This window comes from Crinia signifera, chromosome 6 (genome assembly GCF_055691185.1).
Source record: "Crinia signifera chromosome 6, ASM5569118v1, whole genome shotgun sequence".
Taxonomy (NCBI): domain Eukaryota; kingdom Metazoa; phylum Chordata; class Amphibia; order Anura; family Myobatrachidae; genus Crinia; species Crinia signifera.
The window spans coordinates 174,827,692-174,851,303 of NC_139222.1; the positions used below are offsets into that span (position 1 = coordinate 174,827,692).

General features: G+C 44.8%; 1 protein-coding gene and 1 non-coding gene across 7 annotated transcripts in view; one reads left to right on the forward strand and one right to left on the reverse strand.

Annotated features, from left to right (window-relative positions):
- Positions 1–20,546, reverse strand: part of BPTF (bromodomain PHD finger transcription factor) — a 96,851-nt gene extending 76,305 nt beyond the window's left edge. For all 6 annotated transcript variants that reach the window (XM_083148183.1, XM_083148186.1, XM_083148184.1 and 3 more), the window contains exons 1-2: positions 19,868–20,546; positions 8,357–9,179 (exon numbers count right to left, since the gene is read on the reverse strand). In XM_083148183.1, coding sequence (XP_083004309.1) covers positions 8,357–9,179; positions 19,868–20,336 — 1,292 coding nt within the window. In that variant the 5' untranslated portion in view covers positions 20,337–20,546. The remainder of the gene's footprint in view (positions 1–8,356; positions 9,180–19,867) is intronic.
- Positions 20,547–22,384: 1,838 nt separating this feature from the next.
- TRNAS-AGA (transfer RNA serine (anticodon AGA)) lies at positions 22,385–22,466 on the forward strand. Its single transcript has one exon. It is a non-coding gene; the product is annotated as a tRNA-Ser (tRNA).
- The last annotated feature ends 1,146 nt before the right edge of the window (positions 22,467–23,612 follow it).

Consider the following 23,612-nt stretch of genomic DNA (forward strand, 5'->3'; position numbering starts at 1 on the left):
GAGGCTCAGACACCAAAGACCCCATGGGGGACGCAGAGCAGATCTGACAAAGCGACGGCCTGCCATCTGCCGAATATTGGGAAAACTTCACATTACAAGAAGTGCAGGTAAAAGCCTTCTGGGAAAGGCCTGCAGGCTAGATGGGTGGTGGATATAGGACCCATTGAGGATGAAGAATGGTCTCATATGTTGGGCTCACCCAGGGAGGCCACGGCGTTTGCACAGTTTCAACAGATCCAGCTATATATCCTACATCGGGTCTATTGGACTCCACATAGATTAATGAGAATGGGGGGGGTATTGGGTCTGATACGTGTCCCAAGTGTGAGAGTCCAGATGCGGATTTCTGGCACTTACTATGGCAATGCCCACAGGTACACTCCTTCTGGGAGGCTGTCTTGGCTAGTGCCCGGGATACAGGTGTACAGGTCCCACTTGCTGATCCCCGCATTTGTGTCTTTGGACTGGAATTGGAGGAGCTGCTCCCTAGATGTCATAGAATTTATGTAAATACCCTGTTTACTCTGGCCCGTGTGTGTATAGCTAGAACTTGGATGGGTTCTTCCTCCCCGTCCCATGCTATGTGGGTGGCTCTGGTCAACACTACCATATCTCATGAGCGATTTATGTATACCAAGAGGAATTGCCTGGGGAAATACGATAAGATCTGGAACCTGTGGCAATTATCTGCCCTGTATCTGCAAGACCCATGTCAGTGACTCCCTGAAAAGAGCAGACCTTAAATATGGTGTGTGTGTGTGTGTGTGTGTGTGCAGCTTGTAGCAATGGGCTGCGCCATGCCCGTCTCAGGCTTTAAAGCCTATACACTCACTCTCTCTCCCCCTCCGGCAGCGTCTCTGCAATGGTGCCGCAGCGCGCGCCTCCCCACTCATGCCCAGCGCTCCGCCGACTGCCCGCTCCACTTCCGCACCCCTCTGCCCGACAGACAACCAGGACAGGGGGCACCCACAGCTGAAGAGCCGGCAGAAACAGCACTGGACCGGCGGGCATGAATCCAAGATGGTGGCACCGTGAGCCGCACAAAACGGCGGCAGTTCAGGAGGAGGACAGTAAAAGACCACACTTACCCGGGCTGCTACTGCTTGAGTGGCTGGCAGACCCTTTCAGAGTAGGGCTGGCAGGAGCACAAAAAAATATATGGGCAGGCACCTTTAGGGAGGCCCTGACAGACAGCCTGGTCCAAGAACCAGGGGCGCAGGAGACCCGGACCCAAGCTTTTAAATAAGCAGGGAAGGGCTCTGGGGATATTAAGTTGTACAGCAGCGCTGTTTCAGTGAAAAAACCTGCAGGAGCAGGAAAAAACGTGACCAGCTCCCTGGGCACAATTTTCTAACTGGGGCTGATGGGTCTTAGAGGGGAGGAGCAGCCTTCCCTAATCAATTTAGTAGTGCCTAGCTCCCAGCTGTCCCAACTCTAAACCCCAATGTGATTCCAGTGTCACCTGCTGCATGTTAGAGAAACCAAGACTAGCATACCCAAACTTTGCAAAGCGTCTGAACAAGGGCTAGACCACTGAGCAGAAGCTCACAGTTGTCAGCTTACCTTCTTGACAGATAATTGTACAAACAAGCAGAATAGCTTAACTTCATTAACACACAGCCGCAGGCATTGCCATGTACAAATGTATGCTAAAGTTCCCCCATACATTACTGTGATTTTTCCAAAGCGAGAAGCCGAAGCTCCTTGAACCACCCGTCCTTTTCAATGCGATATAATCGCATGCTATCCCAGCAAGTGCTGCCAGAGTTTGTCAAATCCTACAGATCCTAGGAGCAACACATGCAATTTGGGGTCTCTGATCTGATGCGATTTGCCCATTTGCAACAGATTTCTCTGCCCTGTGCACTGGAATTGGGTGAAATCAAGCAAAACCGACAGCTTTACTGTAGCTTCAACAAAAAAAGTGTAACCATTAGCCCCAGACTACATGAGGAGCTACCAATGGTGTCAGATCACCAAAAGTTCAGACAAGTCTAGAACTGCCTCCCCCACCAGCAAAGGCAGTTCTGACTGCACATTAAAATATAACCACACTACATGAGAGGGGTCTTGTCTGCAGATATTACAGCCAGATATTAATAAGGCTCAAGAATAATGTTTCTGCGGATACACACCAATATATAAGGTACTTGTGTACTAGCACGGCGCCCCGATAATTAGTCGCCCGATTTTTTAAACGAATCGCATGCCATACACCCGATGGCATGCAAAGCGACGCGATTTTAACTCATATTCGATATTAAATTGTATAAGCACCCTAATGGGTGCTTTTAAGCACCCTAATGGGTGCTTACAATGCTTAAATGCACCCCCACGCCACCCCCCCAAGTATAAACATGAACCCGAAGCGTGCCGAGCGCAGCGAGCCCGCGAGGGGCGGCGGTACGCGTCCTACGATCTTTTCATACCCCCACTATCTACGTCGGCGTGGAGTTGAGAATAGAAAGTGTGGCGAGCCCGAAGCGTAGCGAGCCCCGCGGATACCTGTGAAGCCCGCGAGGGGACGCGGATACCTGTGAAGGTATCCGCGTCCGCTCGCCACGCTTCGGTGGCTCGCTGCGCTCGCCACACTTTCTATTCTCAACTCCACGCCGACGTGGATAGTGGGGGTATGAAAAGGTCGTAGGACGCGTACCGCTGCGCTTGCCACGCTTCGGGTTCACGTTTATACTTGGGGGTGGCGTGGGGGTGCATTTAACCATTGTAACCACCATTTAGGGTGCTTATACAATTTATAATCGCATCGCATCGTATGCCATATACAATGGCATACAATTTTTAAATTGTATGCCATTGTACAACATCGGCCGATATCGCGTCGCATACCATCACATGCGATATGGTCTGCGATGCGATGGGCGCCGTGCTAGTACACAAGTACCATATATAAACATATGGAAATATGAGGAGCCCTCAAAACTACAAGACAGGCTCACAGTAGTGGAAGCATACAGTAGTAATATGTGCTTAAGTTAAACAGGCACAGGTCTATGCTAGTGTACCACAGTAGATGCCTGTATGCACAGTAGTCCTCACTTGTGGGTACTAGTATAGCTTTCTGAGATCTATCTTTTTCTGCCAGCTCAGAAGATACTCAGACATTATCACTGCCAGCTGGGACATCCAGACTGGAGCTGGGTGTTGCACAGGAGGTGCTGCCTGGGAAACAAAATCCCCAGGGTCACGGGAGTCACAGAACATGTGCGACTGTAAATTTGATAATACCTTTTTTTGCATGCAAATAGCTTCTGTGAAGCTTATGATGCCGCCTCATTGCCTGACATGATTACTACTGCCATACAGTAGCAAGACAACACAGACAGGAGCTTAGTAAAATAAATTGAAGTGACAGAGCTAGAGAAAGCAGGAGGTAAAGGAGCAGCGGTCACACACTCCCTAATTAGCAATTTATAGAATTCAAAGCTCAGGCACCTATTATCTCTGTTCAGATAGTAGAAATCTATAAATGCTATAATTTCTTTCTCCCACAGTAACTTGGAAGTCCTGTTCAGGCTGTCCTGTTCTTTTTAAAATGTAAAATGGCAGCTGCATGTGCTCTTCCTGCTATACAGAAAGCTTGGGGGCCGCTTGGAGCAGGAGTCGCGCCTAAACATGCCGGCATTTTAACATCAGGTTTCCTGCTAACCGATAAGCAGGGTCTACTCACTTATACCCCATTCTCACTGCTGCAAAAACCCAGGTTTGTGCCAGGGCAAGCAGTACTTTCCAGTGTCGTATCTCAGTGTGAATGAAATTCCTGGGTGTAATGCCCCTGCAATTGCACAAAGATTTTTTGCAGGGTTATTCCTGGGAATTACACGGCCGTCCACCTGTGTGAACAGGCACAACCCGGGTTTTTCACACACGACATGAAGAAGCAAGCTGATTGGGGAATGAGATCAAGTGACATATGGAGGGATGAGGTTGTGCTGGAGCAGGATATGGTCACTAGATAGGCATGGACTTGGTCGACATGTATGAAAGTCGACAAGCATGCAGGTCGACAATAAAAATGTCGACATGGGGTTTTTCACTTATTTTGAGCTGACATGTGCCGACAGGCGTTATTTCATGACCTACTATCCACTAGGGCAGGGCTGGGCAACACCGGCCCTCCAGGAGTTGATGAACTACACATCCCAGCATGCCATGCCTTGCGACTATCAACCTTCCCCATGTCGACCTAATGACCCTGCCGGCCTTCAGCCATGTGGACCTTCAGTCACATCAACCAAGTGGTGTCAACCTAATGCTTGTCTATCCAATGATTCCATACGCTGGAGCTGCTGGCTGTGAGAGGAGGAAGAAATAAAGAAGCAAGTGAATGGCACTGTCAAGGAATCAACCGTGTACTACAACATATCAAAAATACTGTCTGCCTGTGGCAAAAAGATTGTGAACAAACTTAAAGCACTTCGTAAAAAGTACTCCAAGGTGCATGATCTCAAGAAGAGGAAGAGTGGTGGTGCCCATATGGACAATCAAAGCTGCTCTTTCACCAGCCATTATTAGCTGCTCGTAGATTCCTCACACTTGTTGGCAGGGCAGCCTAGGGAATCAGTGTGAATGGGGCAGACTCAGGAATTTCCTGGGTCTTAGGTGCAGTATGAACAGAGTCTTTGAGCTGAGATGATCTGTGCCCTGCCAAAAACCCGGGTTTTTGCAGGGGCGGCAATGAGAAAATGGTATTAATGCCATGCTGGCCGATGGCATTGTAGCTGGTGGGGACCAGGATGCTAGATGAATGCAGCTGCATTAGGTGCACCCCAGGGACAGTGGTCTCTGCATCTGGAGAACCCCGGTACAAGCCTCAAAAAGCTGCAATAGGATCCTGGCAGATCCCTTGATGCAGGCAGACAGGCGCAGAGCTGTCTGCCTGTCCTCACTGGAAATCTTCAAATACAATTTTTAAAACTGGTCTGGAGTAAGGGCATAGAGGGGGAGGAGTCAGTCTACTAAATTTAAAGTGCTGGCTCCACTTATCCACATGTCTATACCCAACTGTCTCAAGCCTCCAGTGTCCCCTAGTGGATGCAAGAGAAGTTGCAGTACAATCCATGTCACTCATAACAAAAGTTACCTAAAGACCACAATTGCAGCAGTAGACTGCAGCATGAATAGTATAAACTTCACCCGAGCACATCTGGCTTTAGTACGCATGTGCAAGTTTTCACCTACAGCACATAGCCAGCACTCGCAGCAACCAGGGACAGTGCTGTCCCTGCTGTGCGATATTCCGGTGCCATTGCCCTGTTGGAATGGTGTTCAAATAGCCAGCAGCATATCTACATGTTATCTTTAATACCCCTTTTACACCAAAATCCCTGGTCGGACCCTGGTCTTTGAACACGGGAGTTTACAGGGTCGATCCCAACTTCATACCCCATTTACACAGCACTGTGACCCAAGTCGGACTCGGGTCTGCTCTGTTTATAATGAACCTGGGTCAGCCCTGCTTTTCCCTATGGAGGACATTAAAAATGGCCATTTTAGGACTGATAAACTGCCAGACAACCTTCCCTGGTACTTGTGTAGTTTCACAGCGCCTCCAGATCGTATGTAAATCGTATGCAAATCACATGCAATATTTGCATACGATTTGATCCGCGATGCGACCTGTTCATACCCCCACTATCCACGTTGGCATGGAGTTGACTTTACAAAGGGTGGTGAGCGCAGCGAGCCCCGCGTGGGTCCGCTTAAAACGTCAAGTAATCCATCTCCGTTCGCCACGCTTCGGGCTTGGTGGCTTGCCACACTTTATAAAATCAACTCCATGCCATCGTGGATAGTGGGGGTATGAACAGGTCGCAACGTGGATCAAAATCATATGCAAATCGCATGCGATATTTGCATGCGATTTGCATACGATGCGATCTGCAGGGAAGTGGCGCCGTGAAACTACACAAGTACCCCTTCCCTTAATAATTTAAAATAGAAATGAAAAGTTAGCATTGAAAAATGTTGGTTTGTTTCGTAAAATATTTTTTCAAAAAGTTTTATTCAGTGCTCAAGCACACATTGGGCGGTATTCAATGAGGCTGATTCGCCAGGTTTTTATGGCGATTTTGTGCTGTAAGGCGAATTTCTGACTAAAATGGTGAATCACCCTATTCAATGACCAGATGGCAAATACATTTCAAGGTTTTTTTCGCCATGATTCACCGAGTAGCAATCGCTATCTTTTTATGGTAAAGTGGAAGGTGAACTTTTAAAATAAAGTGTTTTGTGTTTTACAATTGGTGTAAAAAAAAATCAGGAATTTTATTCTGAGGAGGGGCATGATATTTTTATTCATGTGCTGTAAGCACATGAATATATATTTAATTTTAAAAAAAATGTGTTTTTTTTACACAGACCAGCCAGCAGGGGGCCGGAGCCGAGCCGCTCATTAGATATTCATATATTCACTTCACCCGATCATTACATATTCATGATCGGGTGTAGTGAATATGCCCGGTCCCCTGCTGGCACCCCCGGGGGGCAGCCTGTGCTGCCTGGCACCCGGAGAGCCCACCTCCCCCCCACAAACGTTGTGGGGCAGGCAGGGAGACTTCCATCTCTCTGCCTGCCACCGTCCTCAAGCTCCCTGCGGCGTTCGCCGCAGGAGCTCATATTCGCCGGTCAGGGGCAGCGAGCCCCTGACTTGTTGAATACCGGAGCCGGCGAGGCTCCGGAACACGGCGACCAGTGGCGAATGTGCAGCGAATCCTAAACAGGATTCGCTGCACGTCGCCGGTATTCACATTGAATACCGCCCATTGTGGTATAAAAGTGCAGCATCTCCCATGTCCCCCCCCAGCCCCATCCCCAAAAAAGAACATAAAATTATACTGCATCCAATTATGAATGCTGTAGGTAAGGTATATATCCCTCAAAATAAAAAAAATGAAGTCACTGGAGTGACTCCTCATTTAAGCTCTTGGCCCGGTACTGCCTGTCAGCACTGCTTCTTAGTTTGGCAAAGAGCCGTGGCATGTCCGTCTGTAGAGCACTAGGTAGCAAGGGTGCCAATAGCCGTGTGCACTGTTCGCTTGTGGCCGCATCCTTCCCTGCTGCTGTCTTTTGCCGCTGCAGCGCACTGTGGAAGGCATGGCACCGACTTCCGGAAAGTGTGTTGCATGATTCCAGTATCCTTTCAGCACTTCCCGGATGTCAAAACCAGCGTTGGGACCATTTACACTGCCCACTACCCAGGGTCCTACCAGTGTTCCACCCTGGTCAGGACCTGGGTAGGATTCCAGTGTAAATGGACCTGGGTTGGCCCCTTTTACACCAAAGCTTACCTGGGTCCACGAGGCAAAAATCTGGGTTATTGCCTCGGTGTAAAAGGGGTATTAGATAGCAGCCCCGTAGCCAGTGTAATACATAGCGGGAAAGCAATATCAGCTCACTTTTCCTCCATATCGACTAGTCACATATACACCCCCAAGTACACTATTTGCGTACTAAGGGGCACAATGTAATAAACCATAACACAATGCAGGCTAAAGCAACAAAAAAAACTGTATCAAGGTTGTGGGGAGCACATAGGCTTGTCTGATATGCGTGACCCTCTCCATGCATCATTATGCTTAACCTGCGACTTAAATATTAATTTACATAACTTAAAAAAAAAAATAGAGTAGCATCGATTTAATTCAGTGTGCTGTGCATAGCTCAGAAAGGGAGCTCCCAGAGATATTCAAATCAGACTATTGCGGAGTCTGACTAATGCATTTGTATTGGCACCCCTCCAGGGGTGCGAGCAGAAATCCAACAAAATTAGGTCAACAATACTGCTTTGTGCCACAGCATTGCGCAAACAGCAGCATGATGGAGCACTTAAGTTGGAGAAGCATGCCGATTTGAATAGCTCCATGATCTTCTTTCCATTGCGCTGAATTTAATATTCGGCAGCAAATCACATAGAATATTGGAACATTCAAATCAGGTCCTGCCCAAAATGTATCTGCTTCGTCAAAATTGTAATCTGTGTAGTGATTTCTCATATCTACACACTGTATTAGAGTGGAAAAGATTCAGGGGTAGATTTATTAAGCTCGATGAAGTGATAAAGTGTCTAGTTTTTATCACCGGCCAATCAGCTCCTACCTGCTATTTTTCAAACCAAGCCTGTAACTTCAGTTAGGAGCTGATTGGCCCGTGATAAAAAACAGACACTTTATCACTTCACCGAGCTTAATAAATCTGCCCCCCCCCTTAAATCTTTAGTTTTGTATAACATCATTCATTAGTGCCATTAAATTATATTTGTTAGCATTCAGCTGTGATAACACTACCCAGCAACAAATTATTTTCTGCTTTATGCAATTAAAAGGCACAATTTACTTACATAATGATGCGTCTGTTCAGAAACCAGTATTTCCGTCGCTGGCGGTCATATCCAATTGGCTCGTGCCTTATGTAGGGTTTGTTTTTTTGGATTTCAGCAACACAGTCATTGACGCCAGACACTTTATGAGCCACACACACTTCACACTGCCACTCATCCTCAGGAACCTCCTCCAGGGGTGGTTTCACACACTCCAAGTGGTAAACAGCAGAACATGTCTCACAGCAAAGCAAGTCTCCCAGTTTATGACACACGCGACAGTGGTCATCATATTGGATTACGCCTTCTGACATTAACTCTTCACGGGCCATGTTTGTGGTTAAAAACTGATCAACGAGGAAAAGCAGAACCTGCACTTTGCTCTCTATGGGACCATATGGGTAATCATCCACCTCCTGGAAGGGAAGCACATGGTGGTATTCCTTGTCACTTTCACAATACACTCGCAAGACCTCTGGCCATGTCATGCCATCAATCAAGTACAAGGTGGAATTGACACTGTCTTTTAAGTCAGCGGGTCCAAAGGTAGTATTTGAGGTGTCCTCTTCTCGGAGTACAGCTTTGAGAAGAGCCACATGTGTTTCAGCCATCAATGTGCACTGTTCAAGACTCACAAGAGCTGCACAGAAATCTTCAAAGCGGAATGGAGAGAGCCGTAGGACTGTGCCAAAGTTCCTCAGCACCTCATAGATTGCTATAACGTTCATTAAGTGCTCACTAGGCAAAAGCAAGTCTTCTGAGGACTTGGGAAACTCCAGAGGGGGGACATCTTTCTCTTCAAATATTGGAGAACGCGGCCGATGAACTCTGGGTTTTCGCCTTCCTGTTAACACATGAAAAGATTGGTTCAAATATTGCAGCAGAAAGAGGTGTGACACTGTATATGAATATATACATTAAATATATAAAGCCTATGTAACATGATTGGGCTAAATAATATGGTAGGCATCAAATAACCAGAGCTAATTTTTCAACCAAATAACGCACATTATGGTCATTTTCAGGCTATCAAATTATACTGTAGTCTGAAAAATGCCCATCTTTTTGGAGAAAACCTAACGGATGCAGGATATGTTCCTGGACCTATGAGTTTTTGCAAAGAATGAGGATCGAAAGGTCCCCATACATTAGACCGAATAGTCCGAAGGACAAATCGGACCTAATTTCCCCTGACAGCTGCCCGGGAAAGCTCACTACGATTGGCCACTGCAATTTATCCCATTTAAATTTCCTGGGGGGCTGCGGGGGCAGGAGAAAAAAAAAAAACCTGGGCAGCGTGGGGTCCAAGCTAACTGAAGTGCCTGAGGGCTGTGGGTGCAGCTGCGGAGCGGCCTGTCAGCAGTGTCTGGGAAGCGTTGAGTGATAGGCAGGTCCCTGATTGGCTGAGAGTGCTCTCCCTCAGCCAATCAGAGGCCGCTGTCACTCAGCGCTTCACGGACACTGCGGACTGCCCGCTCCGTCGCTGCACCTACAGGCGCTTCACGCAGCTCGGACCCCACGCTCCCCAGGTATTTTTTTTGTGCAGACTGCCCACCTTGCCACTGCAACCACCGCCCCCGGCGTTTCGTGCTGCCCGTCCCCTTCACATAGGTGTGTGCCAGCATCACCGCTGGCACACACCTACAGATCCGACCAACACATCGTGGGTGCTAAAAAGCACACGCGATACGCAGCTGATGGGTCTGATCTGACAGATTGAACCTGCAGCAGGTTCAATCTATAGAGTCTGACCCGATGTACACAGGACCACGTATCGGGTCCGATGTCAAAACACATGCGATTTGGGTCGTTTTCTCGGCCAGATCCGTTGGACCCTTAAGGGTCGGTTATCAGGTATAACAAACTTTCTTTAGATCGGCAGTAAAAAGAAGGCTCTCTTTTAATAAAATTAGAACACCTATAAAGAGATTTTGGGAGGGTACACCATCTGTCTACATCACTATGGAGAAGCTCGGTAAAAGTAGTATAAATTGGTACACAGCTTTCAAATGATCAGAAATGCTACATATATAAAAAACAAAAACTGTACGCATAAGAAATGGGATTTTTATAAATTATATCACCGGGCTAAATGCAATTGATCTTTCATTGCTTTATACGTGCCCAAAGAGACTGGGTTTAGCTGTAAATAGTGGCTAAGGGGGATATTCAATACCCGGCGAGCATCTCCCGTCGGGGAGATGCTCGCTGGGCCCTATTCAATGCTGTCTTCCACGATGTCTATGTTTCTATGACAGCATTGAGCAGGGTTTCTCGGCAGAACGAGCCCGACATCACTAGCTGTCGGGCTCATTCTGCCGAGAACGGCCGGGAAGTGACGAGCTGCAGGCTGCAGTTTGCCTCTTCCCGGCCGCAACTCGCGGCCATGCCCCCTTTTAGCTCCCCGGCAGGTGGGACATTGAATCCTGCCTGCATGTTCTCGGTCGAGAAGACCCTCAGATTGGAAAGAAATGTCTCTCCCACAGTTAAGTCATCTTAACCCTTTGAATGCCAAGTGAATTTGTCAAAATAGTTGTGAAAATTGACAAGCAAACATTTTTAGTCATCATAATGACCTGTAATGTTTACCTAAATAAGCTTTTATTACACATTTTTATTTTGAATTTATATAACAAATGTAAATGACAATGGAGTTTTAAGCAGATATTTTGCACATCTGTCAGAGAGATGTCGGCACTCAAAGGGTTAATAAGCCAACAATTGAATTGCTCTATTCTGCTCAACTAATGGATGCCGCAAGAGAAAACAAATAAATCACCTCCATAATCTTTCACACAAAAAAAAGGACCTGTGTATTTCATGAAATTCCCAGGTGGAACTGCTTCACCCGGGAATTTCATTATCTGTGTGAAAGGGGTATAATACACATATTTACAGTGGGGGAGAGGCTACACCATAAAATAGCTAATGTGAGAATGGACCATTAGGCATAACAAAAAGTGATAGGACAAGATGATTCAACTTAAGACTGATATACATATAAACAAATTATGAACAGACAACTACCTAAAAGATTTAGGTGGCAAGATAACAGAAAAATGAAAGATAAAAAACAGAGGATAGAAAATGCGGTACTTATATATTATGGGCCCCATACATCAGCAATTAATTATGACAATCCTCCGTTCTGGAGATGATTGCCACAATTAATCTTTAATGTGTGGGCTCCCCCTTTTGGCAATCCCAATCAAAAATTAATAGGGATCGTCAATCGATTGCTGAATCAGATTTTTAAACATGTTTAAAAATCTGGTTTTATTGGAGTTTCGTTTTTGTATGTGTGGGCATTCTAACAGGAAAAATCTGCTGATTACTGAAACAAATCTGTAATGTGTGGGCAAGTCAAATAGATTGAAGAAACCATTTATCTGGGGAGAAAAAAATCACTGGATCGGAGAAGCAATTAATTGTGATTGCTGATGTATGGGGGCCATAAATTGGGCACCCACTGAGCTATTTGCTTAGTTTTACGCATCCGCTCACCACACTATATATAATCAACTCCATGCTGACATGGATAGTGGGGGTATGAGTGTACTAACTATAGTGGGCGCCCAACTAACATAAGTACCGAAAATTCACTCTGCAGTGTATATGCTCCGATGTTCAATTACAAAACTAGCCTACTGGCCACGTCTCTGGAATGTGACTTTGTAAAAGGCTTTATTACAGACCACAAAAAAAAAAAATGCACCTTCACATCAACAAGTTACAACAGGTTGTTTTTGGAGTAACCACAAATTTGACTATCAACAAAGTAGCCCCGTCCAGCACTTATTTATACTTAACATCTTGTACAGCTGTATCCTGTAGATTAATCTTACAGAGCAGGGAATGTTTGTTTCACCACACTGGATAACGAACATTATAAGAAAAAAAAAATAACAAAAAATAAAACTTGTCCTCTTCTGTATTTGTTAGCTACACAATGAAGATGCGATCAGTAAAACACTTCTGCCAAGCGGAACTCAACACTAAACCTGTGACTGAAGCACCTACAAAGCAGCACATGTAGAAATACACTCACATTAGATAGATTCGAGATTTAACATGTTGGTCAATGAAACAGTGACCTCCAGAGGCCACAGAAAAATTTGTTAAGGGTCCATGATGCAATGTGCTAAAGTAATGTGCGCTTTGAACTAGATGCAGTGCAATCTAGTTCAAAAAGTACGTGCAGCACATACTTTTTGTGCTTTGCGATGTGCGAGAGCGTGCATCGCCTCGTAAATCAGGATTGCTCCGTGTATGAGCACCTTTACACTGTTATGCTGGCCATACACCAACTTTCATAAAGCCAGTCGGCTGGATGAAATAAAAATCTGGTAACAGATGGGAGTAAATGTAATATGTAATTCAGTAATTTGCCCCCATAAACTTTAAAACGGACAAAAGGTACTGTCGTTGAATCAGTTTCATTTAAACTATTTGACTGAACATAAATGGAGAACCAGTAGCACTAAGCAGTGAATACAGGCCAACATATAAAAATAAATAAATTACTCTTTAATCAGACACCTTAATAAAGAGAAGTACAAAAAAGTGGTACATTCTGTATGGCAATGCATAATGAAACCAGTGCCCCTGTTAATTGACCTCCTCCCATCCTTCAGTCATTGCTATAGAAACAAAGCGGATAGCATTTACATAATGAGATAACATCTCAGAGCTTAAACACAGAGGAGCAAGAGTGTCTGACCGTATAAAACATAATGGTCAGCTGTGTGACCACGATTAGATAATATACTGTGCTTCTTGGCTGTAAATAGGAAACAGACATTTTCTATTTTCGTGGAGGCTATCAGGGGTTTGAGGAACTAGGATTAAATATGTGATTAGGAACAGGCTGGGTAACAGGTGTTATAGTGGTCACATATGCCAAAATGAAAAAACTTCTCTCACTTCAAGCCACTCATCAGTGTAAACCTATTATACTAATTCACTTTTAACTGAAGAAGCATTTGTTACATATGCACTATTAATAACATTCTACACACAAAACCATGGATCTTATGCAGCCATTACACAAATACCTGTTCTGAAATAAACATTGTGTCAATTATTATAGGAATTCTAATCTACACAAACAATTTACTGGAAACTCTGTTAAAGCCCCGTACACATGGGGGGAGATTTATTGCCCAGCAATATATTGCTAGCAATATATTCCTGAGCAATATATTGCCCAGTGTCTCCTTTGCATCAGCGACCAGAGATGGTCGCTGATGAAAAGGACCTCTGCTTGGGGAGCTGCAGAGGTAATCAGCTGGTCACAGGAGCAAGCTCCTGCGACCAGCGATTACAATGGGGCAGAAAACGGGAGCGCGCACCCAGCGATTTATCGCTGGTGCGCACTCCAATCACTGGCAATATGGTCGCCTGCAACCATATTTCCAGCGATTATAGCCCCTATCGCCCCCGTGTGTACACAGCATAAGACTTCCCACTACAACATAAACATACAGTTGGTGGGTGCATAGATTTCTCTCAGGTAGCACAAACTAGTCTCTATTAAATATTATGCTATACATACACTCCACTCCAGGGGCAGGATGTATAAATGAAATCATTGATTCCATTGCTGTAAACAGGTACTAGGTCACATAAACCAGGCCTAAGCGATCACACCACACTGCGAGCCAGTTTGGATGCAGTCTATCCATTCACCAAGAATATAATTAAGATACAGACAAGCCATTAACAGAGAAAAATCACTGAGAATGCCACCTATGCATTCCACAAGAACATCACTGAGAATGCTGCATTATCCAATACTCAGGTACCAGTTATGTTAACATTCTCCTAATCAGTCTAATATTAGTAAGTCAGTTAAGTAACTGCAAGTGCACTGGCAAATGATAAAAATATCAGCAGACATATTTCAGTGGTAAGAAAACTACATCAACATGTACAATTACAAAATATAAATGGCTTAATGATTTTAACATAAAAAATATAAATGAGAAATTGTGCAGTTCCACTGGAGTCGCATTTTCCAGAATGTGACCGCTGTTTCAGGGCTGGCACATTATTAGCAACCCCAATTAGTGTATGCCATGTTTGAGTAAGGTGTCTCGCTCTGCACAGATTACCAATATTAGTCATAGTCTGCATGGATGGTAAAGTATAAAAAAATACCAAAAAAATTGTGGACAATATGCTGTGTCTGCCTTTTGTCTGTGTCAACCTATCATCTGGATACTGAGCAACTTCTAACCAATTAACTATTAAATCTACACTATCACCTAGGGGTGGCCATCGGTTGTTTATGGACGATGTAGACTGCTTTTGCCATAGGTGTGGGGAGAACTAGATTGTTTACCTACATCGATGGCACAGCATAACCAAATAGGTTTTTTTTATTTTATTTTCCCTAGGATCCCCACCTCCAGCTTCTGATAGGCACAAGGGCCAGTTAGTCAAAGGGATGATCATCGTTTGTTGAAACTCTTAATGATCATCAATTGTATAGTATGCAGCCATCGATGGCCACTAGCATCACCATCAATGTCAACCATAGAAGATGGCCATTCCTGTTATCACCTACTGAAAAAGGTTACTAGTATGTTACAATACTTTATATTGTTATTGTGATCCAAATTAAGCCATTGCAGCGTAACAGTGTAAAATGGATTTGCCTTTTCTGTATTATAGGGCAAGGCAATTAAATGGTTATATAAATAGGGGAATAAATAAGGGAGATAATGAGCAAAACAAGATCAAGTTATTCCAGATTCCGAGATACATCTATTAATGCACACCAATTTTTATTGGATAGCCACACTGCCAGTCATCTAGACTCTGTACTGAAAAATACTTCTCTGCTATTCAGACATCTCTTAACTGTTCACAATAAGATTGACTTAAGCCTCTTCTTAATGCATTTTGCATTGGTACAAGTAATTAAGGTAAATATAATTTAATACAGTATATATGAGGGAGGGATTCAATTGTTTAACAAGCAGTGCTAATTAAAGGGCACCCAAAGGAGCAATTCAATGTTTTTTTGTGAGCCCCTTAATCATTGTGCTTGTCGCACCATACAAAATAGGTTCAGTGCGAAGGGACTGGGCACACAAAGCCAAGACCTATAAGACATTCGGTACTTGTTTCTTATCACGGCCACAATCGCGGGCATCGTGTGCCTTAACTTTAAGGCACACGATGCGACGCGATGCCCACGATTTCCCCATAGGCTTCAATGTTAAAATATTTAACATTGAAGCCTATGCGATGGACCCGATTTGTCCATAGGCTTCAATGTTAAATTATTTTAACATTGAAACTGAGTCCATTTAACATATAAAAAAATGGGAAAAGGCCGAATAAGGGCCATTTCTCATATGCTATGGCCCCGTCATGTGTGTAAAAAATAATGGCTCCCCATTGTGGCCGCCACCCCCACGATTAACGTGAACCCGAAGCGTGGCGAGCGCAGCGAGCCCGCGAGGGGCGGCGTGTGCGCGTCCTCCGACCTTTTCATTCCCCTACTATCCACGTCGGCGTGGAGTTGAGAATAGATTAGTGTGGCGAGCGCAGCGAGCCACCGAGCCTGAAGCGTGGCGAGCGGACGCTGATACCTGTGAAGCCCGCGACGGGACGCAGGGATCTGTGAAGGTATCAGCGTCCCCTCGCCACGCTTCGGGCTCGGTGGCTCGCTGCGCTTGCCACACTAATCTATTCTCAACTCCACGCCGACGTGGATAGTAGGGGAATGAAAAGGTCGGAGGACGCGCACCGCTGCGCTCGCCACGCTTCGGGTTCGCGTCAATCGTGGGGGTGGCGGACACAATGGGGGGCCATTATTTTTTACACACATGACTGAGCCATACCCAATGAGAAATGGCCCATATTGGCCCTTTTAACATTTTTTACTATGTTAAATGGACTCAGTTTCAATGTTAACATTTTTTTAACATTGAAGCCTATGGACACGATGGACCCGATTTCTCCATAGGCTTCAATGTTAAAATAATTTAACATTGAAGCCTATGGAGAAATCGGGTACATTGCGTCGGTCGCGTCATGTGCGTTTTGGTATGCACCCGACGCGACCGACACAATTTTTTCCGACACGACCACCACGATAGAAATCGTGGTGGCCGTGCTAGGAAACAAGTACCAGACATTCTTCCTCACACCTCAGGAGGCTGCGAGAAGAAACAGCATCCACAGCACTGCACAAATGCCCAGTACACATAGCCAAGCTATGTGTATCAAACAACATAAATTATATATATTCTGTTATATGTTCATTCTAGCACTCGCCATCTTTGAAAACCCATGCAGTTCCTCTTCCCTGCCTGGGGTGTCGCTGTCTACTGTAGTGCTTCTAGTACTGTATAGCCTGTATATCTGCACTGATATGCAAACCAGACCTGTGCCAGAAAAACTACAGTAGACAGCGACACCCCAGGCAGGGAATATACTCCACCCAAAAATTGCACCTATTTTCCACATCTAGAAAACGGGAGCAGTGGGTATGTTAGAAACACCTGTGTTATATTCTTATTAACTTGCAGAAACACCTGCAGGTTATAGTCTTCATTCTAGCACCCGCTATCTTTGAAAACCCATGCAGTTCCTCTTCCCTGTCCGGGGAGGTCGCTGTCTGCTGTGGTGTTTCTAGCACAGGTCTGGTTTGCATATCAGTGCTGATATACAGACCACACTGTGCTAGAAGCACTACAGCAGACAGTGACACCCTAGGTAGGGAAGAGGAGCTGCATGGGTTTTCAAAGATAGCGGGTGCTAGAATGAACACTAGGTTATAAGTCAAAGTACAACAGTTTATGAGCATCCTTGTTACTCAACTCCAGTCTATAGGGGGGTAGTAACTCAATTACTAGCAATAAGCCACAGGGCCTCATTGCAATGCCCAGATACGCACATATTAGCCAGTTCCAGTAGCCGTAACAACAGTTTTTTTCTAGCACACCTCTATGGGGTGCAAAACAGATACTGCAATTCAGATTGATGTCCCTGGTTATTCTGGAACAAATTTGTTACCCCCTAACAGGACATGTTTTCCAGATATCCTCAGAGAATCAATGAAATATTTAGTACCACCTGTGGCTCTTTTTAAATATGTCAGTCACTAAGGTCAGGTACACACTTTTTAACATATTGTTTGACTGAGGAAAGAAATAATCAGAGGAATATCAGCTAGGCCCTGCAGCACAGCTGATGCCAACATATTGTGCAGATACATCATTACATCTGGCTGCCATTGAATACAACATCTTAAGTGGGCGGGCATATTCAAATGTATCCATTATCTTTGTCTTGCAATAACTTGGTTCTGTTAAGAAACAACAGTACAGCTGGGCACACATTAGACGACACGGCAAACAATTAGATGACATTAACATGCATACATACTGAACCAAAGATACAGTATAGCTCAGAGGCCACATCAAAGAGCATGCAGTCATTGATGATATAACCTAGATTTTTACTGCATGTACAGACAAGAGAAGAGGTCATTAATAAAATGCGGGAGCATTATTCATGCATATCATTAACGATAGTCACTTAAGCTGTGTACACAAGGGGACGATAGGGGCTGAAATCCCTGGAAATATGGTCGCTGGCGACCATATTGCCAGTGATTGAAATGTGCCCCGGCGATACATCACTGGGTGCGCGCTCCCATTTTCAGACCCGATCTAATCGCTGGAGCTTGCTCCTGCGACCAGAGATTACCATCTCTGGTCGCTGATGAAAAGGAGAAACTGAGCAATATATTGCTCAGCCATATATTGCTAGCAATATATGGCTGAGCAATATATATCACCCCCGTGTGTACGCACCTTAACAACTGCAAAGTTGGTGTCTTCAAATAGTGGGAAAATTATTTTCAAACTCTGCCCTGTTTACCAGCACAGCCAACAAACTAAAACCCCATAAGCTGGGTACACATGGGGTGATATATCGCCAACAATACGGATGATATTGCGTGTACAGTCAATATCGTTAACGATGTGTGTGGCCATTGGTTGTTAAGGACTCTCCATGTCCTCTGTACATATAGCTCAATATGAAAATATCGTCAGCGATTGCATGTACAGAGTGACTGATATCGTGAACGATATGTAGTACGTACGCTCAATATTCTCTGGCAGAACTGGTGATATAGTTAACTATATATACTATAGTTAACTATATCGGCGGACAGAGAATCATCTAGTGTGTACCCAGCAATACAAATTAGGTGATTGCCGCTGACACCAATATTGAGAGTGGGGACCAGGCAAAGTGCTGGCATCAGCAAGTGCATACACACTTGCTGATGCCAGATGCGAAGAGAGCGACGGCGCAGGGGGGAGGATGGCCATCGCTAATGAGGACTTCCCTCATCTGTACATGCAAATTAAGTGAGTAGGTAGTTAACAATGTGTGTACACACTAGATGAGATAGTAAAAGATATTGCTCAGAAGGGTAGGAAGTAAGTAGCGATTTTTTCCGCTGGGCGGTAAGACGCTGCTGAATATGAAAAGACTGGCTGGAAGCTAATTGGCTGAGAGAATTCTCTCAGCCAATCAGATGGGATGCCGCTAGTTGGCAGAGAGAATTCTCAATGAACGACCGGACAGTCTTTTCAAAATATGTTTTCACATTCAGCAGCCACTTATAGCAACTTAGTTCCCAGTGCCACACGGACCCCCCCTGTCCTGGTTCACTCGCAAAGGCATATTTTCAAATGGACAAAACCATATGCCCTGCAGGGGGGCAGATGTAAGATGTGCAGAGAGAATTGCACCTGCAGTGCACATGGTTTTGTACATTTGAGAAGGAATTTGCCTTTGTAAGTGTGTAACCAGAATTGCACCTCACCAAATCCACCTTGTTCTAAGAACCACATAGTAACCAGACATTAATTACAGGGCCGGAGTCAAGTTGCAGTAATTGAGATTATACATCTATAATAAATGAACTACCTAAATACAGCTTTATACAGTAAACACCAAGGTATATATCCAATCCATTGATCTCCATTATGGAACCGATCACAAACTCACAAAACATTCTACCAATTATTTAAAATATACTCAAAACGCACAAAAAGACACTCATGAAAATCACAAAAATAATACTGTGCATTCCATGTAAATTTAGTATGTGAAAAAGCCTAATGGTCACATTTGTAGCTAAAGAGAAGGAAAAAAAAAACAAGTGAAAATCAAAATAAAGTTACAAGTAAATAAGACACGCTACTATACTGCTGAAAACAATAACACATCAGCTACGAGTTATCCAATGATTCATTTACACAGGGTGAGAGAGTACTATGAGCTGGACCTCTCTGGTTGTTGCCCTAGGAAGTAGCTGACTGGCCAAAGGCGGGGAGACCATGGGGCAGAGCCGATACCCCCTGAGGGGGCCCTATTCCTCCGCACGGAGTGACAGGGCCCCTGCTGGAAATAATAAGCAGGCCTCCATTTTGCACAATGGCCGTCTCTCTCACCCCCCCTCAGGGCCCCCGTCCGGCAGGGGGCGCTCCTGCTCACCCGGGGTGCTGCTGTACGTGCTGTGGCTTCTGAAGCTGCTCTCCGTGCAGTAGCTGGCGTCGTCCTCGTCCTCTTCCTCCATGTCGTGCTGGTAATCCTCGTCATCCATGTCCTCCGGCTCCTCGTCCGGCTCCTCCTCGGTGTCCCGGCGCTCCTCCGGCTCCTCGTCCTGACCGCTCTCCTCCTCGCTCTCATGGTCGTCGTACACCACCTTGCTGGGGTTCCGGCCTGTGCTCGTTTTGCATCCACGGCCTCTCCCCCGCTGCCCGCCGCCTCCGATCACCCCCGGCCCGCCCCTCCTCCGGCGCCGGCCTCCCCTGGGTGAGCCTTGCCTACGGCCTTCATTGTCTGGCGCCCAGCGGCCCCGGCTGCTGCCCCGCTGCCTAGAGCGCAGGCCGGCTGTGGGCCCCGGGGAGGCATCCGGCGGCAGCGCGGGGGTCTTGGGCGGCCTGCCCCGCCGCCCCCTCATGCTGGGGCCTGGAGCGGGGGGAGAACGCAGTGTTAGGCACGGGAGGGGGGCGCACAGAGGAGTGACTGGGGGTCCCGGAGAGCGGGGACGATGCCCTGGGGAACGAGGAGAAGGGACTCAATCCGAATCGGCGGTGCCTCGCTCCGGATCCATCGCGGCCGCCATCTTTCCCTCTCCCTCGACTGGAAGAGCCAGGCCTGCGTCACGTGCCCCGGGGAAGAGAAGGCGACGGGCTCCCCCTGGAGGCCATTGCGTGGGAACTGCACCGAGTCTCGGCTACTTTACCCTGTATCAGTCTCTTGTGCTCTGAGCTCCCCAATACTTCGTGTTCTCCCCAATACTTCGTGTTCTCAATATATATATATACACCCTAGTTCTTACAGCTACTGTACTGCTCTGTCTTGTATTCCAAATATTACAGCCCTAATTAGTGTGACCTAGACTGTGCTGCATTGTTCTGTATCCGTCGCTTATAACGTACACAGAGCTCACCAATGCTTAGTATATGTACCCCTACTTATTACATCTACTGTACTGCACTCTCATATATGCACAATGCCTGTAATCTACATCCCTAATTATAGTGACCTAGACTGTGCTACATTGCCCTGTACTGTATCAGCCTCCTACTGTGTACACAGAACTTTCCTAATGATTCTCATTATTATATGCACATCCTGTTGCTAAAACTAATGTACAGTACTGCACTGTCATGTATCCCAAATGTTACTTACACCCCTAGTTGTCGTTTAGTATACTGTGCTACATTGTTCTTTTTTAAAATCTATTTAGAAAATACACAATGATCCCTAATTAGCATTATGTGTATCCCTGATTTGTGTTTAGATGCACTATGCTGTATTGTTCTGATCTTCCCATGCTATACATTGACCCCAGTAATTCTTGCAAATGGTCTTTAATTAGTATACTTTACTAGCTATGCTATATTGCCCTGTATCTATGTTCATTCATCCTAAATCTTGTATGCACTCTCCACAAACTCCTTCATAAAGTACTTACTACAATATTGGTAATATTTGAAGAAGAACAGTTGACATACCCAAGGTTGACATTGACAGGTCGATACAAGCGTTAGGTCATCCTGCACATGGTCAACACAAAAAAAAGGTTGACATGAATTTATCAGGGTTTTTTGTTTAATACTTTACTATGTAACTGGGCATAGAGTGAGTTTATAATAGGGTGCGAGGCACCGTGGCCAAAGCATGGAGAGCGCAGCAGACTTGTGTACTTGACGGACTCATTGCAACGAGAAACCACTTTCATTTGGGTTCTCTCTGCTATGAGTCTGTAAAGTACACAAATACCCATTATTCTTTATTCCACAAATATATACAGTTTATTTTATATACCCCTACTAATTCATATCTATACTACACTCTCCTGGATCCATATTACAATTATTTAAACCTTTAATTAGCATTAGAATTATAAAGCATGCATCAGCATCTAGCACTCACTATTTACATAATGAATGATTCATAATAATTATATATTTACATGCAAAGTCCAGTATCCCTAATATTATATACACCACTAATTATTATTCTACTTGCTATACGAGATTCCTCCTGTATTCAACTCCACAATAATTGTTACATACATCCCTAATTAATTATCATATTATTACGGAGGACCTCAATAAATTGTAGCTTTATTGTAAATAATGTTACCAGGAAATAATATATTTGCAAGCATAATAAATAGATTTTTAAAGTAACGAGTTATACACAAGAAATTAACATCCACAGGTAATCTAAGGGTAAACCATTCATTATTATTTTCATTATCATGTAGGAATAATGTAGACATAAAGCATACACAGTGTTATGTATAATCCATGTAACTAACATACACAAAATAGTTATTGTATGAGGATATTGTATGAATATAGACTATACAGAACAGACAGTAGCTAGTGATTATGTAAGGACAGATAATACAATGCATCATGAAAAATAACACAGACAGGAGGCGCTCTGCTACAGAATCTTTCATTTCATATAAGTAGAATAGTCACATGTGCTGTAGTCGTGGCCGAGTGGTTAAGGCGATGGACTAGAAATCCATTGGGGTCTCCCCGCGCAGGTTCGAATCCTGCCGACTACGAGTGTATTTTATCCCTGCAAATAACATTACGTCATTATCCAAACATTTTGAGAATGTAATTCTTCGTTGTTATTTGCTTAAAAAAAAAAAAAACATACAAAGGGAGCATCGTGTATTTGCAGGTTTTTTTATAGTATCCATCATGGTAGCAACTAGCAAGGCACATACAGGATCCTCCTACTACCTATCAGTGTGATGCCTGCACAGCATTTAAAAGATCCTCCTACCCTAGACCAGTGTATGGTGGCATTGGCACTGCACATATAGGAAGGATCCCTCCTCCGACTATAGATCTGTATTATGGGGGCACAACAGATAAAGTGGCGTCTCGTGTGATGAGTATAATACTGAGGGAGAACCCTGTTAGCATATTGACACGACCGATTAAGGGGAATCCTGTTATATCAGCGTTATGCTGCTGACAAATATGGGCATGGGCGTTTCATTGTATTGGTGTAATGCTGGCACAACAGTTTAAATAGGGTTCATTGCAATGTCGGCACCGAGTGTAAACTGGCATCCTATTAGCATAATGCTGTCACCCAGGGTAAAAGGGACATCCAATGAAAGACTATAAAATCATGTGTATTTAGAACGATTTTGTTTTGTATTTTTTTTCTGTGTATTCAACTTTTTCTGTAGATTAGCTATGAATCTAGACCTTGCTATGTATTTATTATGGATCAGGGTTTTTTTTTATATTAATTTTTTTTGAGTATTTACTATGGTTACTGTTTTTTTTTTTTTGCCAGTGTTACTGTGGACCTTGATTTTTCTGTGTATTTAGTATGTAGTCCAGTTTTACCCACCTCTGCATCCGGGTATGGGTAAAAACCGGGGTGTCCTGTCCGTGCTGCTTTGACACCTGTCACCATGGAGAAGAGAAGGGGGAGAATACAGTCTCCCTGCACGGTCCCGGGGTGTGATAAAAACCAGAACGGGGAGGCTGTAATCTCCTCTTCTCCATGTCCCAGGTGAAAGCTATCACAGGCATAGTTGCCGATTTATGTTTTTGCTGGTGGTTGCTCAAGCCAAAAATATAGTGGAGTGGCTTCATGGAGAAGGGGCGTGGCAACAAAATAATACCAATTTATACCTTGTATTACGCCGCACAGTTGTCTCCAACAATACTCAAATTACGGCAGC